Here is a 20,719-nt window from a genome sequence, read left to right on the forward strand (position 1 = left end):
TTTTAAGAAAATCATTTCATGAAATAGATGTTTCTGTGCTGGTAGTTGAGAAATAGAGCTCTGAAAGTAAAGAACAAGCAGTCCATCTCTCTTGCTGGCTTTACTTCATTTGTCTGCCTAAAGACAAGAAACAAGCCTCAGGGTATACTTAGGTTTCTTCCAGCTCAGATTCCTCTGGGATTCAACAAAAGTGAGTTTCATTCTATATCTGAATTAACCTTAAAGAAGTCTAGTTAAAAGTGGAAGAGTAGAGATTTTTTCCATATATGATTAAAGTGCACCTTTTGGGAGTAATTTTTCTAAAATATGTGCCGTGAGTAAAAGTACAGAATTTAACCTCTGAGTGAGAGTAGACTTACATACATATATATCTTGACTCTCTCTATATATAGAATATACATGCATAACTTGAATATATGTATACATGTGTATATATAAACACATGTATACATATATGTGTACAAATATATATGCACATATATAAGTTTTTTGTTATATTTGTTTACCTGAACTAATATGAGATCAGACCCAAACATTTTCTTAAATGTATGGTACCCAGACACTGAATCAAAGCATCTTGATGAAATATTTTAAGTTATTTCAAAATTAAATTTTTATGTACTGCAATTGCTTGTTTGATTTATCTTAAAATTCCATTATTTATTTATCCATACCTTCATACAACTTATCTAAATGTCTAACTATTAATATCAATCAACCCAAACAATTGATGAAAAAAGGAAAGAGTAGTAACCGTTCCATAGTGTTATTAGTGGGAACTATGGCTCACAACAAACTGGAAAATTCTTAAAGGGATGGGAATACCAGACCACCTTACCTGCCTCCTTAGAAATCTGTATGCAGGTCAAGAAGCAGCAGTTAGAATGGGACATGGAACAACAGACTGGTTCCAAATTGGGAAAGGAGTACGTCAAGGATGTATATTGTCACCCTGCTTATTTAACTTATATGCAGAGTACATCATGCGAAATGCCAGGCCAGATGAAGCACAAGTTGGAATCAAGATTGCCGGGAGAAATATCGATAACCTCAGATATGCAGATGACACCACTCTTATGGTAGAGAGCTAAGAAGAATTAAAGAGACTCTTGATGAAAGTGAAAGAGGAGAGTGAAAAAGTTGGTTTAAAACTCAACATTCAAAAAACTAAGATCATGGCATCCAGTCCCATCACTTCATGGCAAATAGATGGGGAAACAGTGGAAACAGTGACAGACTTTATTTTCTTGGGCTCCAAAATCACTGCAGATAGTGGCTATAGCCATGAAATTAAGATGCTTGCTCCTTGGAAGAAAAGCTATGACCAGCCTAGAGAGCATATTAAAAAACAGAGATATTACTTTGCCAACAAAGTTCTGTCTAATCAAAGCTATGGTTTTTCCAGTAGTCATGTATGGATGTGAGAGTTGGACTATAAAGAAAGCTGAGCACCAAAGAGTTGATGCTTTTGAACTGTGGTGTTGGAGAAGACTCTTGAAAGTCCCTTGGACTGCAAGGAGATCTAACCAGTCAATCCTAAGGGAAATCAGTCCTAAATACTCATTGGAAGGACTGATGCTGAAGCTGAAACTCCAATACTTTGGCCACCTGATGCAAAGAACCAACTCATTTGAAAAGACTCTGATGCTGGGAAAGAATGAAGGCAGGAGAAGAAGGAGACAACAGAGGATGAGATGGTTGGATGGCATCACCGACTTGGTGAACATGAGTCTGAGAAAGCTCCAGGAGTTGGTGATTGACAGGGAAACCTGGCGTGCTGCAGTCCATGGGGTCGCAAAGAGTTGGACATGACTGAGTGACTGAACTAAACTGAAGTGGGAGCTGTACTTAAAAACAACACTCTCACAAAGTTATCGTATATAGTTCTATTTCAATTAATACTGTTTGACCTAAATTACATTTCTCTTCCCCAGAGTAGCTCCTTTATTATCCAAAATACAACCTGTAAAATTGCACACTGCTCCCTTGTAATGCCCTTTGACCACCAGGCCCTTGATTTCAGCAACTTCATTTTCCCTACCCATAGGAGGGAGCACTAACGGGCCTTTGAAGTTAGTTGCTTAACTACATCATCTTAGTTTGGGCTCATCAAAATCAAATTTGTCTCAAGGTATATTTTAAGATGGGCTTCCCTAGTGGCTCAGCAGTAAAGAATCCACCTGCAATGCAGGAGCCACAGGAGACAGAGGTTCAATCCCTGAGTCAGGAAGATCCTCTGGAGGAGGGCATGGCAACCCACTCCAGTATTCTTGCCTGAAGAATCAAGAGGAGCCTGGTGCGCTACAGTCCATAGGGTTGCAAGGAGTCACAGGTGACTGACGGGACATAGCATACACACACGCATATTTTAAGAGAGACAAAAGGTTTCTATTTTCTTTCAACATGACTCTTTTTTCTATAAGATGTGCCTGTGAGGTATTGCATGTGGGTGTCCTTTGAAAGGTAAAAAGACTACACCAATGCAAAATGTTATTATTAATCATTTTGTTGATATTCTCATTTTAACAAGGATGACTAAATACATTTCAGGAGTCCACTATTCAGATGGCTGTCTCTAGGGACATGGAACACATTGAAGAATAGAAGTAATATGTCCAGAAAGCTGCAAAGCAAAATCTATGCTGATTTCACAAAGTTTTTAGCTAATATGCCAGTAACACTTTCAAAATTTTGATGTTGTTTTGTTTTTGTCCTGTATAACCTATGATGGTTTTACTTATATTAAATAGAAGAAATTTAAATTAAATTAAAAGGTATAATCAGCAAAGTGCCTAACATACCTGACATTGATAAATATTACCTATTGTTATAATTATTATGTTTATGAGTTTTGTTAATTATTAGGTTGGCATGAAAGTAATTATGATTTTGGATGTGAATTTTAAACCATTATAATTCACTCAAACATATCTTTATTAATCAAAATAGGAATGATTACCATCAACACATTTTTACCAATGAGAATTAAGTTTGTTTATTCCTGTAGTGTAAAAATCTGTGCTTCGGGATTCGACGAATTCTTGGAAAGCATTTTCTGCTTGCTGCTGGTTGTCAAGATGCTTGAAGAAGTAGTCATCAGTGGGCAAGAGATCAGGTAAATATGGCTGATGAGACAGCCCAACTCATTCAACTTTTGAAGTGTTGGTTGCGTGACATGTGGTTGGGCATTGTCATGGAGAAGAATTGGACCCATTCTTTTGACCAATATCAGGTGCAGGCATTGTAGTTTTCGGTGCATCTCATCAATTTGCTAAGCATACTTCTCAGATGTAATGGTTTTGCTGGGATTCAGAAAGCTGTAGTGGATCAGATCTGCAGCACAACACCAATTACGGACCATGACCTTTTTTCGGTGCAAGTTTGGTTTTGGGAAGTGCTTTGGAGCTTCTTCTCAGTCCAACCACTGAGCTTGTCATCAGCAGTTGTCAAATAAAATACACTTTTCATCACATATCACATCTGATCAAGAAATGGTTTGTCATTGTGTAGAATAAGAAAAGACAACACTTCAAAATGACAATTTTTAAAAAATTTCAGTCAGTTCATCAGACACCCACTTATCAAGCTTTTTCACCTTTCCAATTTGATTCAAATGCCAAAAGACCATAGACTGGCTGACGTTGAATTCTTGGGGAACTTCTCATGAAGTTTTAAGAGGATCAGCTTCGATAATGGCTCTGAGTTGGTCATTGTCAACTTGTGATGGCCAGCCACTATGCTCCTCATCTTCAAGGCTCATCTCCTTTGCAAAACTTCTTGAACCACCACTGAACTGTATATTCATTAGCAGTTCCTGGGCCAAAGGTATTGTTGGTGTTGTAAGCTGTCTCCACTGCTTTACAACCCATTTTGAACTCAAATAAGAAAATCACTCGAATTTGCTTTTTGTCTAACGTCGTTTCCCTAGCCTAAAATAAAGAGCAAGTAATAAATCATCAGGAAAAAACATAGCACGAGAAATGTGCATTAAAATGATGTTTTAACATAATCACATTTATTTAAGAAGGTATTCCAATATCAAATGACAAATGTCAACAATGCAAAAACCGCAATTACTTTTGCACCAACCTAATATAATTGAAACATGCATAATTGTGTATAACTAATTAAAAGATGCTTACTCCTTGGAAGGAAAGTTATGACCAACCTAGATAGCATATTCAAAAGCAGAGACATTACTTTGCCAACAAAGGTCCATCTAGTCAAAGCTATGGTTTTTCCAGTGGTCATGTATGAATGTGAGAGTTGGACTGTGAAGAAGGCTGAGCGCCGAAGAATTGATGCTTTTTTGGTGTTGGAGAAGACTCTTGAGAGTCCCTTGGACTGCAAGGAGATCCAACCAGTCCATTCTAAAGGAGATGAGCCCTGGGGTTTCTTTGGAAGGAATGATGCTGAAGCTGAAACTCCAGTACTTTGGCCACCTCATGCAAAGAGTTGACTCATTGGAAAAGACTCTGATGCTGGGAGGGATTGGGGGCATGAGGAAAAGGAGATGACAGAGGATGAGATGGCTGGATGGCATCACTGACTCGATGGACGTGAGTCTGAGTGAACTCCGGGAGATGGTGATAGACAGGGAGGCCTGGCGTGCTGCGATTCATGGGGTCGCAAAGAGTCAGACACGACTGAGCGACTGAACTGAAAGATACTTCCACAAATGACAAATACCTATTTGAACACATTCATCTGTTGAATTAATGAATAGTTTTTGATATATTTCCCAATTCTAATTTAACAACTATATATCAAGAGCCATAGCTAGAGTTCCTGTATTTTTCTCTGGGTCTCTCTGTCTTGTAAGATGCAACCCACTCTTCAGTTCAGTTCAGTCACTCAGTCATGTCCAACTATTTGTGACCCCATGAATCTCAGCACGCCAGGCCTCCCTGTCCATCACCAACTGCCAGAGTCTACCTAGACCCATGTCCATTGAGTCAGTAATGCCATCCAACCATCTCATCCTCTGTTGTCCCCTTCTCCTCCTGCCCTCAATCTTTCCCAGCATCAGGGTCTTTTCCAATGAGTCAGCTCTTGGTATCAGGTGGCCAAAGTATTGGAGTTTCAGCTTCAACATCAGTCCTTCCAATTAACATCCAGGACTGATCTCCTTTAGGATGGACTGGTTGGATCTCCTTGCAGTCCAAGGGACTCTCAAGAGTCTTCTCCAACACCACAGTTCAAAAGTGTAAATTCTTCAGTACTCAGCTTTCTTTATAGTCCAACTCACATCCATACATGACTACTGGAAAAACCATAGCCTTGACTAGATGGACCTTTGTTGACAAAGTAATGTCTCTGCTTTTTAATATGCTGTCTAAGTTGGTCATAACTTTCCTTCCAAGGAGTAAGCATCTTTTAATTTCATGGCTGCAATCGCCATCTGCAGTGATTTTGGAGCCCAGAAAAATAGTCAGCCACTATTTCCACTGTTTCCCCATCTATTTGCCATGAAGTGATGGGACCAGATGCCATGATCTTCGTTTTCTGAATGTTGAGCTTTAAGCCAACTTTTTCACTCTCCTCTTTCACTTTCATCAAGAAGCTCTTTAGTTCTTCACTTTCTGCCATAAGGGTGGTGTCATCTGCATATCTGAGGTTATTGATATTTCTCCCGGCAATCTTGATTCCAGCTTGTGCTTCTTCCAGCCCAGCATTTCTCATGATGTACTCTGCATATAAGTTAAATAAGCAGGGTGACAATATACAGCCTTGACGTACTCCTTTTCCTATTTGGAACCAGTCTGTTGTTCCATGTCCAGTTCTAACTGTTGCTTCCTGACCTGCATACAGGTTTCTCAAGAGGCAGGTCAGGTGATCTGGTATTCCCATCTCTTTCAGAATTTTCCACAGTTTATTGTGATCCACACAGTCAAAGGCTTTGGCATAGTCAATAAACCAGAAATTGATGTTTTTCTGGAACTCTCTTGCTTTTTCCATGATCCAGTGGATGTTGTCAATTTGATCTCTGGTTCCTCTGCCTTTTCTAAAACCAGCTTGAACATCTGGAAGTTCACCGTTCACATATTGCTGAAGCCTGGCTTGGAGAATTTTAAGCATTACTTTGCTAGCATGTGAGATGAGTGCAATTGTGTGGTAGTTTGAGCATTCTTTGGCATTGCTTTTCTTTGGGACTGGAATGAAAACTGACCTTTTCCAGTCCTGTGGCCACTGCTGAGTTTTCCAAATTTGCTGGCATATTGAGTGCAGCACTTTCACAGCATCATCTCTTAGGATTTGAAATAGCTCAACTGAAATTCCATCACCTCTACTAGCTTTGTTCATAGTGATGCTGCCTAAGGCCCACTTGACTTCACATTCCAGGATGTCTGGCTCTAGGTGAGTGTGAGTGATCACACCATGTGGATGTGGGTCGGGAAGATCTTTTTTTGTACAGTTCTTCTGTGTATTCTTGCCACCTCTTCTTAATATCTTCTGCTTCTGTTAGGTAAATACCATTTCTGTCCTTTATTGAGCTCATCTTTGCATGAAATGTTCCCTTGATATCTCTAATTTTCTTGAAGAGATCTCTAGTCTCTTCCATTCTATTGTTTTCCTCTATTTCTTTGCAACCCACTCTAACATTAGAATTATTTTTTTACTTTGTTTTGAAACTACTATTTTGTACACTTGAAAAAACTCTGTTATGAGACTGCTGATATGCTAATATGAACAAAGCAAGTCTCTGCCCTCAAGGAGGTTAGAGTGGAAAACAGGAAAGTATAATTACCATAAGGTAAGTGCTGTGATTATCATTAACCCAGAGTGGATCCACTCAGCCTTGGAGAGGATGGTCAGAGGAGAGAGGCTTCCTGAATTTTAAGCACACCAAACTGAGTCCTGAAGAACCCATACAAATGAGTCAAGTAAAAAGTAATAGAAGTAGAGAAAGTGAGACATAGCTGTGTTAAAAGCTAAATAGAAATGGCCAGGAGAAATGAGAGGGTAGGGAAGAACTTAATACTTAACAATAAAAGTAGAGTGGAAGATACCACAAAAAAAATAATTTTTATTGCACTTAAATTCAGACTTGCTGCTCAGTAAAGGAAGCAATCTCATACAGAAAAAACAAACTTTTAAAAAATTGAGGTATAATTGACATATATTACTTTCAGGTGTATGAATTAATGATTCAATATTTGTAAATATTTCAAAATGATCACCACAATAAGTCTAGGTAATATCTGTCATCATAAATTGTTAAAGAATTTTTTTCTAGTGATGAGAATTTTTAAGATTTATTCTCAGTAACTTTCAACTATGCAACACTATTATTAACTACAGTCACCATGCTGTACACCCCTATGACTTGTTTATTTTATAACTGGAGATTTGTTCCTTTTGACTCCCTTCATCTATTTCATCTACCCACCCCCCACCCTCCTCTTCTGGCAACCACCTATCTGTTATCTTTTTTTCTGGGCTTGTTTGGGATTTTTTGCCACATATAAGTGAAATCAAATGGTATTTGTCTTTCTCCATCAGAATTTTTCACTTATAATACACTCAGGGTCCATCCATGTTGTCAAAAACAGGAAGATTTCCTTCTCTGCTGAGCAGTGGTCTATTATATACATCTACTAAAACTTTATCCATCCATGGCCACTTAGTTGTTTTCAATGATGCTACAATCTTGACTATTATAAATAGTGCAGGAATGAACATAGAGGTGCATATATCTTTTCCAGTTAATGTTTTCATTTTCTTTAGATAAATATCCAAATATGGAATTGTTGGATCATATGGTAGCTCTATTTTCCATTTTTTAATGGAAACTCCATACAGTCTTCCATGGTGGCTCCAATTTATAACCCACCAACAGTGTACAAGGGTTTCCTTTTCTCCTTGCTATTTGTTTTCTTTTTGATAATAGCCATTTAATGGGTGTTAGATGCTATCTCATTGTGGTTTTTATTTGCATTTCCCAAAGATTAGTGACACTGTACATTTTTTCATGTACCTGTTGGCCATCTGTATGTATTCTTTGGAAAAACTGTCTATTCAGGTCCTCTGCTCAGTTTTTAATCAGATCGCTTATGTATCTTTTTGATGTTGAGTTATATGAGTCTTTGTTTATTTGGGATATTAACCCCTTGGGATATATTGTTTGCAAATACCTTCTCCTATTTAGTAGGTTGTCTTTCTATCTTGTCGATAGTTTCCTTTGCTGTGCAGAAGCTTTTTGGTTTGATGTAGTTCATTTTTGCTCTTGTTTCCATTGTCTGATGAGACCGATTGAAAAAATATTGCTAAAGCCAACATCAAAGAGCATACTGCCTACATTCCCTTTTATGAGTCTTATGGAATTGGGTCTTACCTTTAAGTCTTTAATTCATTTTAAGTTGATTTTTGTATATGCTGTGACAAAGTAGTTCAGTTTCATTCTTTTGCAGATAGATGTCCAGTTTTCTCAACACCATTTATTAAAGAGGCTATTCTTTCCACATTGTATAGTTTTGGCTTCTTTGTTGTATATTAATTGACCATATATGCATGGTTTTATTCTAGGTGCTGTATTCTGTTCAACTGATTGTCTTTTTTAATGCCAATACCATACTGTCTTGATACCTATAGATTTGCAATATAGTTTGAAATCAGGGAGGATGATGCTCCAGCTTTGTTCTTCTTTCTCAAATTTGCTTTGTTTATTTGAGATCTCTTGTGGCTCCATACAAACTTTAGAATTGTTTGTTCTAGTTTTGTAAAAACTAGCATTGGAATTTTGATAAAGATTGAATTGAATTATGTAGATCATTTTGGGTAGTATGGAAATTTACTTTAACAACATTAATTCTTCCAGTCCATGAGCACAGAATATCTTCTCATTTATTTGGGTCTTCTTCAGTTTCTTTAATCAATGTCTTATAGTTTTCAGTGTACTGGACTTTTACCTCCTGGGTATTTTATTTTTGATGCAGTTGTAAATAGGATGGTTTTATTAATTTCTCTGTTACTTTATTACTAATGTATAGAAATGCAACCAATTTCTATGCATGATTTTGTATCCTGAAGTTTTACTGAATTCATTTATTAGTTCTCACAGTTTTTTGATGAAGTCTTTAGGGTTTTCTGTATATAGTGTCATGCAGTGACCATTTTCATTTCCAATTTGTATATCTGTTATCTTTTTCTTGCCTACTTGCTCTGGCTAGGACTTCCAATACTATGGTGAGAGTGAATATTCTTGTCTTGTTCCTCATCTTAGAGAAAACGTTTTCATTGGTATGATGTTTTCTGTGGGCTTGTATATATGACATTTATTATGTTGAGGTACATTTCCTCTAAAAGAGAACTTGTATTACTTGAATTTCCTTTTATCAGGAAGCGTCACACTATTACCTGACAATATATCATCTTGGTACATTCACTTACTTCTAAAGAGTTTGGCCATTAGAAAAGCAAAGATTATTGCACTGATTCCAAATCCATTAGGTTATGAAAGAACTCTTTATATTGAAAAATCAAATGAGAAACAAGAGGGACTCTTTTTAAAGAACAGAATCTCAAATCTCCTCTGCCAAAAACTGTCCTTCAAACTTGAGATTGAATTAAAGACCAGTTCAGAACATGTTCCCAAATTTCCATCTTTCTCTTCTCACACAAGCAATAATTCTTCAGTTTCTCATTTATGCTCATTTGTTATTTATTTCTTATTTATTCTAAGTTCTCTATTTATTATCTCACTTCTAAACCCAAAGAATACTAATACTTTCCAAAACAGCATTTCCATATACTCAAGTTTCTGGATCCAGTTGAGGTAAATTGTGGGTCATGCCAATTCCAAAGCTCTTTTCATGGATTCTTTGCTTGGACAACTCCATTTTCAAAAGTAGTTTAATACAACATATATGTGTCTAACCCAAATGGATTGCCTTCAGTGGAAGGAAACAAGTTGTCTCTGATGCACTCACTATAAGGTTCCATGGTGGTACAGGCCACTATACTCATGTCCAGGCCTAGCCTCCTTAATGAAGGAGGAAGCCCACATAACAAATGTCTTCTGAAGAAGTAAAACTCTCACTGTTGGCAGAAGACATGATGCTCTACATAGGAAACCCTAAAGACTCCACCAGAAAATTACTAGAGCTAATCAATGAATATAGTAAAGTTGAAGGATATAAAATTAACACACAGAAATCCTTTGCATTCCTATAACACTAACAATATAGAAATCAGAAAGAGAAATTAAGGAAACAATTCCATTCACCATTGCAACAAAAAGAATAAAATACTTAGGAATATATCTACCTAACGAAGCAAAAGACCTATATATAGAAAACTATAAAACACTGATGAAAGAAATCAAAGAGGACACAAATAGATGGAGAAATATACCATGTTCATGGATTGGAAGAATCAATATAATGAAAATGAGTATACTACCCAAAGCAATCATAGATTCAATACAATCCCTATCAAGCTACCAACAGTATTTTTCAGAGAACTAGAACAAATAATTTCACAATTTGTATGGAAATACAAAAAACCTCAAATAGCCAAAGCAATCTTGAGAAAGAAGAATGGAACTGGAGGAATCAACCTGCCTGACTTCAGGCTCTCCTACAAAGCCACAGTCATCAAGACAGTATGGTACTTGATGACAGAAATATAGATCAATGGAACAAAATAGAAAGCCCAGAGATAAACCCACCCACCTATGGACACCTTATCTTTGACAGAGGAGGCAAGAATACAATGGAGAAAAGACAATCTCTTTAAACAAGTGGTGCTGGGAAAACTGGTCAACCACTTGTAAAAGAATGAAACTAGAACACTAACACCATAGGCAAAAATAAACTCAAAATGGATTAAAGATCTAAATGTAAGACTAGAAACTATAAAATTCCTAGAGGAAAACATAGGCAAAACACTCTCTGACATAAATCACAGCAGGATCCTCTATGACCCACCTCTCAGAGTAATGGAAATAAAAGCAAAAATAAACAAATGGGACCTAAATAAACTTAAAAGCTTTTGCACAACAAAGGAAACTAAACAAGGTGAAAAGACAGCCTTCAGAATGGGAGAAAATAAGAGCAAATGAAGCAACTGACAAAGAAGTAATCTCAAGAATATACAAGCAACTCCTGCAGCTCAATTCCAGAAAAACAAACGACCCAATCAAAAAATGGGCCAAAGAATTAAACAGACATTTCTCCAAAGAAGACATACAGATGGCTAACAAACACATGAAAATTGCTCTACATCACTCATTATCAGTTCAGTTCAGTTCAGTCACTCAGTCGTGTCCGACTCTTCGCGACCCCATGAATTGCAGCACGCCAGGCCTCCCTGTCCATCACCAACTCCCGGAGTTCACTCAGACTCACGTCCATCGAGTCAGTGATGCCATCCAGCCATCTCATCCTCTGTCCTCCCCTTCTCCTCCTGCCCCCAATCCCTCCCAGCATCAGTCTTTTCCAGTGAGTCAACTCTTCGCATGAGGTGGCCAAAGTACTGGAGTTTCAGCTTCAGCATCATTCCCTCCAAAGAAATCCCAGGGCTGATCTCCTTCAGAATGGACTGGTTGGATCTCCTTGCAATCCAAGGGACTCTCAAGAGTCTTCTCCAACACCACAGTTCAAAAGCATCAATTCTTCGGCGCTCAGCCTTCTTCACAGTCCAACTCTCACATCCATACATAACCACAGGAAAAACCATAGCCTAGATAGACGGACCTTTGTTGGCAAAGTGATGTCTCTGGTTTTGAATATGCTATCTAGGTTGGTCATAACTTTCCTTCCAAGGAGTAAGTGTCTTTTAATTTCATGGCTGCAGTCACCATCTGCAGTGATTTTGGAGCCCCAAAAAATAAAGTCTGACACTGTTTCCACTGTTTCCCTATCTATTTCCCATGAAGTGATGGGACCGGATGCCATGATCTTTGTTTTCTGAATGTTGAGCTTTAAGCCAACTTTTTCACTCTGCACTTTAACTTTCATCAAGAGGCTTTTGAGTTCCTCTTCACTTTCTGCCATAAGGGTGGTGTCATCTGCATATCTGAGGTTATTGATATTTCTCCTGGCAATCTTGATTCCAGCTTGTGTTTCTTCCAGTCCAGCATTTCTCATGATGTACTCTGCATAGAAGTTAAATAAGCAGGGTGATAATATACAGCCTTGATGTACTCCTTCTCCTATTTGGAACCAGTCTGTTGTTCCATGTCTGGTTCTAACTGTTGCTTCCTGACCTGCATACAGGTTTCTCAAGAGGCAGGTCAGGTGATCTGGTATTCCCATTTCTTTCAGAATTTTCCACAGTTTGTTGTGATCCACGCAGTCAAAGGCTTTGGCATAGTCAATAAACCAGAAATTGATGTTTTTCTGGAACTCTCTTGCTTTTTCCATGATCCAGCGGATGTTGGCAATTTGATCTCTGGTTCCTCTGCCTTTTCTAAAACCAGCTTGAACATCAGGAAGTTCACAGTTCACATATTGCTGAAGCCTGGCTTGGGGAATTTTGAGCATTACTTTACTAGCATGTGAGATGAGTGCAATTGTACGGTAGTCTGAGCATTCGTTGGCATTGCCTTTCTTTGGGATTGGAATGAAAACTGACCTTTTCCAGTCCTGTGGCCACTGCTGAGTTTTCCAAATTTGCTGGCATATTGAGTGCAGCACTTTTACAGCATCATCTTTCAGGATTTGAGATAGCTCAACTGGAATTCCATCACCTCCACTATCTTTGTTCATAGTGATGCTTTCTAAGGCCCACTTGACTTCATATTCCAGGATGTCTGGCTCTAGGTCAGTGATCACACCATCGTGATTAGCTGGGTGGTAAGATCTTTTTTGTCATTATCAGTGAAATGCAAATCAAAACCACAATGAGGTACCATCTCATGCAAGTCAAAATGGCTGCTATCAAAAAGTCTACAAACAATAAATGTTGGAAAAGGTGTAGAGAAAAAGAAGCCCTCTTACACTATCGGTGGGAATGCAAACTAGTACAGCCACTATGGAGAACAGTGTGGAGATTCCTTAAAAAACTGGAAATAGAACTGCCATACAACCCAGCAATCCCACTGCTGGGCATACACACTGAGGAAATCAGAATTGAAAGAGACACATGTACCCCAATGTTCATCGCCACACTGTTTACAATAGCTAGGACATGGAAGCAACCTAGACGTCCATTGGCAGACAAATGGATAAGAAAGCTGTGGTACGTATACACAATGGAGAATTACTCAGCCATTAAAAAGAATGCATTTGAATCAATTCTAATGAAGTGGATGAAACTGGAGCCTATTATACAGAGTGAAGAAAGTCAGAAAGAAAAACACCAATATAGTATACTAATGCATATATATGGAATTTAGAAAGATGGTAGTGATGACCCTATATGACAACAAAAGAGACACAGATGTAAAGAACAGTCTTTTGGACTCTGTGGGAGAAGGCAAGGGTGGGATGATTTGAGAGGGTAGCGTTGAAATGTGTATATTATCATATGTGAAGTGGATTGCTGGTCCAGGTTCGATGTATGAGACAGGGTGCTCAGGGCTGGTGCACTGGGATGACCCTGGGGGATGCGATGGGGAGGGAGGTGGGAGGGGGGTTCTGGATGGGGAACACATGTGTGCCCATGGTTGATTCATGTCAATGTATCACAAAACCCACTACAATATTGTAAAGTAATTAGCCTCCAATTAAAATAAATTAATTAATTTTAAAAAATGTCTTCTGAGCTTGACTATTTATAAGGGCTCTCTCTGAACCTCATAGCCTTTCCACAGTTCAAGTTCTTGAAAAACATTTTTCAGATTCTGTGAAAGTCTTATGTGATTAATGCCAGTTAGGTTTAAACATTAGACTTTTTACTCATTAATCAAATATCTATATTCAATATACAGATTCAGAGGGAATGTTATAATCCTGCAGCTTTAAGTGTTCATGTCATCAAGCAATATGAGAATCCGAAGACCCAGATTAATATTTGGAGCTCATCCTAATATCAACTTCAGATATTAAGGTAAGAATAATTTGGATTCCTGACTTTGCCTATAAATGTACAACTACTGTGTCCTCGTCGGTGGAGCATGGGTTTGGGTACTAATCCATCTGCACTGCCTTAGCATCCCCTCAGACACTGTCAGCCTGTAGGTATTTACATGATGCCCACGTTAATGCAACCAGTGACTGTGGGATATAGCAAAGACAACTGACCCTGCTGACAATGGTTTTCACCCAGTGGCAAATTCTCTATCCAGAATTTGGATAGAGAGAAATGGAAAATACAGGATTAGTCATCCTTCTGAGGTCAGGTCTGCAGGGGACTAGGTCTGTCACTTCACACAGCTCTTGAAACCAAACTCATATGAAAGAGTACTTAAGAAAGGAAAAGAAAAACAAAACACTTACTAAGCAAATTTACTGGAAAACAGTGTTTCCATATTGAAGGTTTAGGTTAAAATTTAAGATGATTCCTCTCAATGAAATCCCTTCACATTCTACCACTATTTCTAAAATCTTTCATAATTATACTAGTTTTTCATGACATCAAAAGCCCAAACAGCACAAGTTGCTGAAAAATGTCTCAAATTACCTGAAAGACTACAAAGGATTTAGACTTCTACATGTAAAATGATCATGGCCTCTTATCTAAGCTTTTGGAGTATAGCTTTCATAAGTCAGTAGGCCCACCAGAGTAATTAAATAGATTAGAATATACTGTTTACTGAGTTTTGGTGAAGTTTTATCTTGTGCATTTGAATGACAGGATAAAGTACTATATTGCAAATTTCACATATTCCTTACTATTCCCCTCTGCTCTAGTCTTGTTTCAGCCTTTGGAAGTAGGTGTCTCCAGTACACTGATGCCATGTGTTACTTCAGGAGCTGATAACACTACTCTGTAGCTTTCCCATATTCATTTTCTATTAATAGGCTAAGATGAACCTTATGGCCCTCTGTTAAAAGAGTCTACTTAAGACTGGCTTTCATTAGTAACTCATGTCCCTGTTCTTCATTTTACCACTCTGCCCTTTCATGTGGAAATCATCCTTCATATGAGCTGGAAATGCTCTTTCACTCCCCTTTTCTTCTGAAGCCCTTACGCTCTCTAATGCATGAATGGGTAGGATATGGATGAAATAGTACTCAAATGTATACAAGGTGTTGTGAAATATGTCAATATTTTATTAGTTTTATTCCAGGTAAATACATTTAACCAAGTTGCACATTACATTACTATTAAAATTAGATGGAAAATCCCACCACATAGGACTTCTGAGGTTTGGTACAGTAGTTTGTTTTGATGGCCTCATGTATACAATCACTATAGTCAGTATTACACTTGCCACACTTACAGCTTATAGCTACCGGGTAGGAGAAATAAGGAGTAACATGGCGTGGGCATCCTGGTATTTCTGCAGTCTTGTACATGAAATCTCTGTATGTACAGACATCCTGAGACAGGGCATATTTGGGAAGAAACAGCTTGCCGTTGACATCCTGAGGAAAGAATTTAAAAGGAGCATAATGCAATAGGACTTTAGAAAATAGATAGTAATGGAAACAGATAAAAATTAATTAACATATTATTTTGTCATAAATAGGACTCGAGGAGGATTCTTTAGTTCCATTTCCCAATGCCAACTTAATATATCCACACTAAATGCCATTGAGATAAAAGTGACACTCCCTCTCTTTCATCTTATATCATGCGACCACTATGCCATTTAAATAAATTTTGGAAAAAGCTGTTACAAACAGTTATCTGTGTCCACTGTGCTGAGTACACACTGTAACCTGTGCACTCTACCTCTACAGAGCCAACAAGCATTAGATTTTGGAAATGAGGTTGTGGTTTATCTCATTTTCTTTCTGGATAGAAAAGGACTGGGTCTAGGTTTATCTAATTTTCAGCTAAAAGAACTGAAATGCACTACATACCCGTGTCATACAATATCCAGCACAGATGGTGGTGTTGATGGTTAGGCAGTAAGCACATTCTTTCCTTTCGACATGCATCATATACTCAGTTGGAATACAAAAAGACATTGCTTGTCCACATGCAAGGCCAAAAATCACAGACATCAGGAAGATAGCAGTCATGCTAAATCAAAGATAAGATTAAGATATTACATGTATCCTTTAGAACATTCAGAAGGGACATTTGGAAAGTGCTATAATGTGTATGTGTGTGTGTATAAATATATGTATGTATTGAATACCCTACTTTGTCTTAGACCCTATATTAGTGTTTTTGAATAGTTAATTTTCTCAATAACCTTTCTGTGCACACTTAGATGTGGCTATGATCCATGTACCCCATCATGACAAAGCTCACAGAATGAAAGTCCTGCTTGCAAGTGCCACTTAGATCCAGTGAAATGGCGAGCCTGAAACACTACAACAGAAAAGTAGCAGGGACATGTAGTCAACTAAGTACAAAATAATTCATTCATTGGAAACAATCAAAATACCTGCCTTTATCATTATAAGAAGTGAGTTAATAGGCTTCAGTAAGGGCGTTCCCAGAAACGTGCTTTTCTAAAAATTTTGGTTCAATAGCTTAAAAGGCCAACAAATTGGTCATAATAAGAAAGGGCAAAGAAATCAAGGAAGTGAACGATCAAACTTGAGTATCAGCTCAAGGCAAATAATCTTGTGTATGATTCTACCCAATGTCTGTCAAGAAAGACAAGGCTAGAGAAAGTCCAAAAATGGTCAATTAAAATTACACTGGTGTTACAGGGCTAAACCCAGCAATCTAAAAACCCCTCTTCTCAACCCTTGGGATATTCCTTTAAAGTTGAAAGAAATAGAGTTGGAAAAATAAAATTATTTTACTTGAAGTTGTATGGAACTCATTATCTTAAAAAGATTATGGAGGCAAAAAATATAGGTTGACACAATGAGAGTAACACAATCAAGGATGACAGGCCCACTGTAGGTTAGCCAGGAAAGTAAAATAAGTTTTGGCTGCATGGAAGACATCAGAGGATTCTCAACCTCTGCAACTTAATTGCCTCTTTTAAAATCATTCATAAATGATTCATTGAGCACCTAAACAAAGAGGTATGATTTCAGGCCCTAAATAATGAGAGCCCCCTGATGAAGAGTGTGTTCACTATCAACTGGTCATTGTAATGAGCTGGATAATGTTATGACAGTTTTGCCACTGACAGGGGATAATCAAGTTTGAGACTTTGGGATATAAGTTGATCACTTCAAAGATTAAGAAGATTTTTTTCATCTTATAAATACCATACAGTTGGCTTGGCATATTTGGATTCTTTACCTTCTCAAGGATCATAGTCAGAAAAGAAAATACATATCTTCATGGAATAGCTTTGAACACAAACTTGTTTTATTATTTTATTAAATAAATTATAATTCATCAAACATTGTTATTCAATCTGGGGCCAAACTATAGTGGAATGACTTCACAGGTGGCTCAGATGTAGGAGACCCAGGTTCAATCCCTGAGTCAGGAAGATCTCCTGGAGAAGGAAATGGCAACCCACTCCAGTATTCTTGCCTGGAAAATCCCATGGACAGAGGAGCCTGGTAGGCTACAGTCCATGGGATCGCAAAGAGTCGGATGCGACTGAGTGACTTCACTTTCACTTTCATTCAATCAAGAAGACTGTATCAAGATTTTTCTCAATTTTTCCTCAAATCTATCAATTATATTCCAATAGCATCTTTAAACTGCATACACTAAAACTTCCATTAATTGAAATCTCATGGACTCAGCCTCAGTTAACAAGCTAAAGAATTTTTGTCTTTAATTAACTCATAAGAAAAAAATGAAACCACATTCGACAAGCTAACAGGTATTTTAAATGTCAACTTCCAGAGATTAGTGGCTATTCCAACCAGTCTCCTATTTGCAGAATGAGAACCACAGATGAATTAGACAAATATATATTGAGCATTTTAACTAGGCACTGAGAGATATAAAATGGATGTTATAGTCTTTGACCTCAAGGGCTAGTCTAGTGAAAGAGATAACTATGAACACTAATTAAGAAAAATACCTATTGTTTAACTGGTAACACCACGTGTTGGTGATGATTTTGAATAAATAGAACCTTCATATGCTATTGGTGGGATGGTAAAATGATACATAAAAATATTTTGAAAATCAGTTTGACAGTTTCTTATAAAATTACACATATACTTAACTGATGACCCAGCAATTCTACTCCTAGATATCCACTCAAGATAAATAAGAATAAATGTTTACAAAAAGTAGTTAGTGTTTTAAGTGCTCAGAGGCTTGAAACTATGACTCTGACACCACAATAATCAAAGACTTTTTCTATATGGACAAGGAAGTGAACTCACCCATTAAAAAGGGTTTTCTGGTAAATACTTTCAAATAAAATTTGCATATTCTTGGTATGAAATACCAAGAAACAAAATTACAGAAATTGTGTACAGCAAAAGAACAGGGCAAAAGCACAAGAGCAAAATTACAAGAATTCCTTGCTCATAGAGTCTGATTTTCTCAGTGCTTCACAAATGTGAGCTCCCTCTATGGTAGAGTTGGTTCCATTATTTTAGAGCCACAGACTTAGAGAATCCTCTGAAGGATCGTAAAAATATTGACTGAGTAAATGACATAAAATACTCACACACCATGATCATACAGTTCTTGCCCATTTAGCCAGCCAACCACTGGATTTTTGCCATTGGAAATAATTAATTTCACGTATTTTAACTTTTAGGCGTACGATCTATATAAAATAGATATGTGCTAACCTAGTGATGAGAATATTGGTTCTGAAGGTAAGGAACAGATTTCAAGATCTCCCATAGATCTATGAGAAATCAACTAAAATATTGAATCTGTCTGGCCTAATTTCCCCATCTGCAAAGCAGAAAGAGACAAGTACATCTGATCCTTTTTGAAACTGTAGAATTTTTAAAAAACAGTCTTGGAACTTTTACTCATTGTTCTCATATCCATTATGGACACTCTAAATTGTTCTGAAGTTCCTCTTTTAAATGTAAAACTCCAAGCTAACAAAAGAAAAATTAAAAGTGCTGAATCATCTTTGCTATATAACAGTAAATAAAGTAAGAATTATTCTTTCTCCTTTATTGCAAATAGTAAAACTTCACCCAAAGAATTTTTCTGGGCCTTAATTTCTTCAGCTGTAAAAAAACACTGAGACCCAGAAGATGATAAGGAAGGACTTTTCAGCACAAACAGAGTATGATTCTATGTGATAAATTAGTGTCAGGTCCCTGGTCTAATAGTGATCTAAAATTATGCTTCCAGATTTTATTGCAATTGTGTGTAACTAAGAAATTAAGAAATCTGTGCTTTCATTTTTCCATATACTCCTTCCTAAAATCATAATAAGAATAAAACAATACATGTGAAGCACTTGGAATGCTACAGAAGACTATGTAACTATATAACATTCAGTATATAAATCAGTGTTAGGTAATATCTTCTTATAAGACCTGCCACAATTTCTCCTGTATCGTCACCTGGATTCTCAACCTCTGCAACTTAATCGCCTCTTTTAAAATTATTCATAAATGATTTATTGAGCACCTAAACACAGAGGCATGATTTCAGGCACAAATTATGAGATGCCCTTTTCAGTGCCATGATCATGTACATCTACACTTGCAACATTTTTCCTGATTCCAAGATATCCTCTTTGCTTTGTCCCCTACCCAACATTTTCTCTCATTTTTTTGTTCTTACTACCTTTATTCTAAGCATATTTCTCTCTATTGTTCTAGTTTCTTTCACCAATCTTTTCTCTTCAAATCCCTTACTGTGCTATGAAAAGAATCGATTGCCCACCCTGTGAACAATCCAGGAACTACGCTAAAGCAATATATTTTTCTAGAGAGCAAAATGTAGCAAAAGGTATGTATGTGCTTTGGACACTATCCAAGGCAGGTTAGCTATAACTAAAATAATACAGAGTAAATTACCTCCACAAGTACCCCAAACTGAATTTACTCCACGTTTTCTCAGAAGCACATTATCATCAAAAATAATCATTAGTAATTGACAGGATTTAATACATAGATTATTCAGTTGATTAAAACATTTAAATCAAATGTAAACAGTAAGGGAAGGCCATGAATAGCAATCAGCCTTCATTAGGGAACTGACCAATTTTTCCTCTGTGTTGAAGTCAGTAGAAAATTTTCTTATCCTTACATATGTAATTTATTCATCTTCACCCACCATTGAACAATTTTGAAGCAGTAATTAGGATTTCTAGAGCTTATCAAAGCAAATTATCACTCAGCATTTGCCATTTTTAAATACCTGCTAAAATGATGAAAATAAGAATAATTTGGAATAGCAACATTTCATTTCACAAAGCCTTCTCAGGGTAGACACCTACCTTAGTTTGCATTGGTGAGCTGATGTTGTAATGACCCAGACTAAAAGCTCTTGGTTCATTTTATACCCTTCAGGATAATTCCTCTCTGATCCTCTTGTTTATATAATCACATTTGAATTACTGCTTTCTTATCTGAAAACCACCTATTGAAAATTCATACTGAATCTCAAATAAAATGTGTTTAGACAAACAACTTCACATCTTCCTCTGGAAACTCTGACATTATTGTAGCATGAATTTTCCTTTTCTCCTATTTCAAAATAAAATTACTCTTGTAAATACATCCTTTATTAATATTTAAAAATATAAACACAGAAGGAGAAAAAACAAATTCAAAAAAAAAAACAAAACCCTTAATATAGTCTA

The 20,719-nt window shown here is 37.0% G+C and overlaps 1 protein-coding gene across 1 annotated transcript; it reads right to left on the reverse strand.

The window, feature by feature from the left end:
* Nucleotides 1-15,135: 15,135 nt before the first annotated feature.
* TSHB (thyroid stimulating hormone subunit beta) lies at nt 15,136-20,447 on the reverse strand. Its single transcript, XM_055586870.1, has 3 exons — nt 20,354-20,447; nt 15,915-16,077; nt 15,136-15,473 (listed from the first exon to the last, which is right to left on the reverse strand). Exons 1-3 carry the CDS (start codon nt 20,410-20,412, stop codon nt 15,219-15,221), a joined length of 477 nt encoding a protein of 158 aa, XP_055442845.1. The 5' UTR covers nt 20,413-20,447; the 3' UTR covers nt 15,136-15,218.
* Nucleotides 20,448-20,719: the final 272 nt, after the last annotated feature.

The sequence above is a fragment of the Bubalus kerabau genome, chromosome 6, assembly GCF_029407905.1.
Source record: "Bubalus kerabau isolate K-KA32 ecotype Philippines breed swamp buffalo chromosome 6, PCC_UOA_SB_1v2, whole genome shotgun sequence".
NCBI lineage: Eukaryota > Metazoa > Chordata > Mammalia > Artiodactyla > Bovidae > Bubalus > Bubalus kerabau.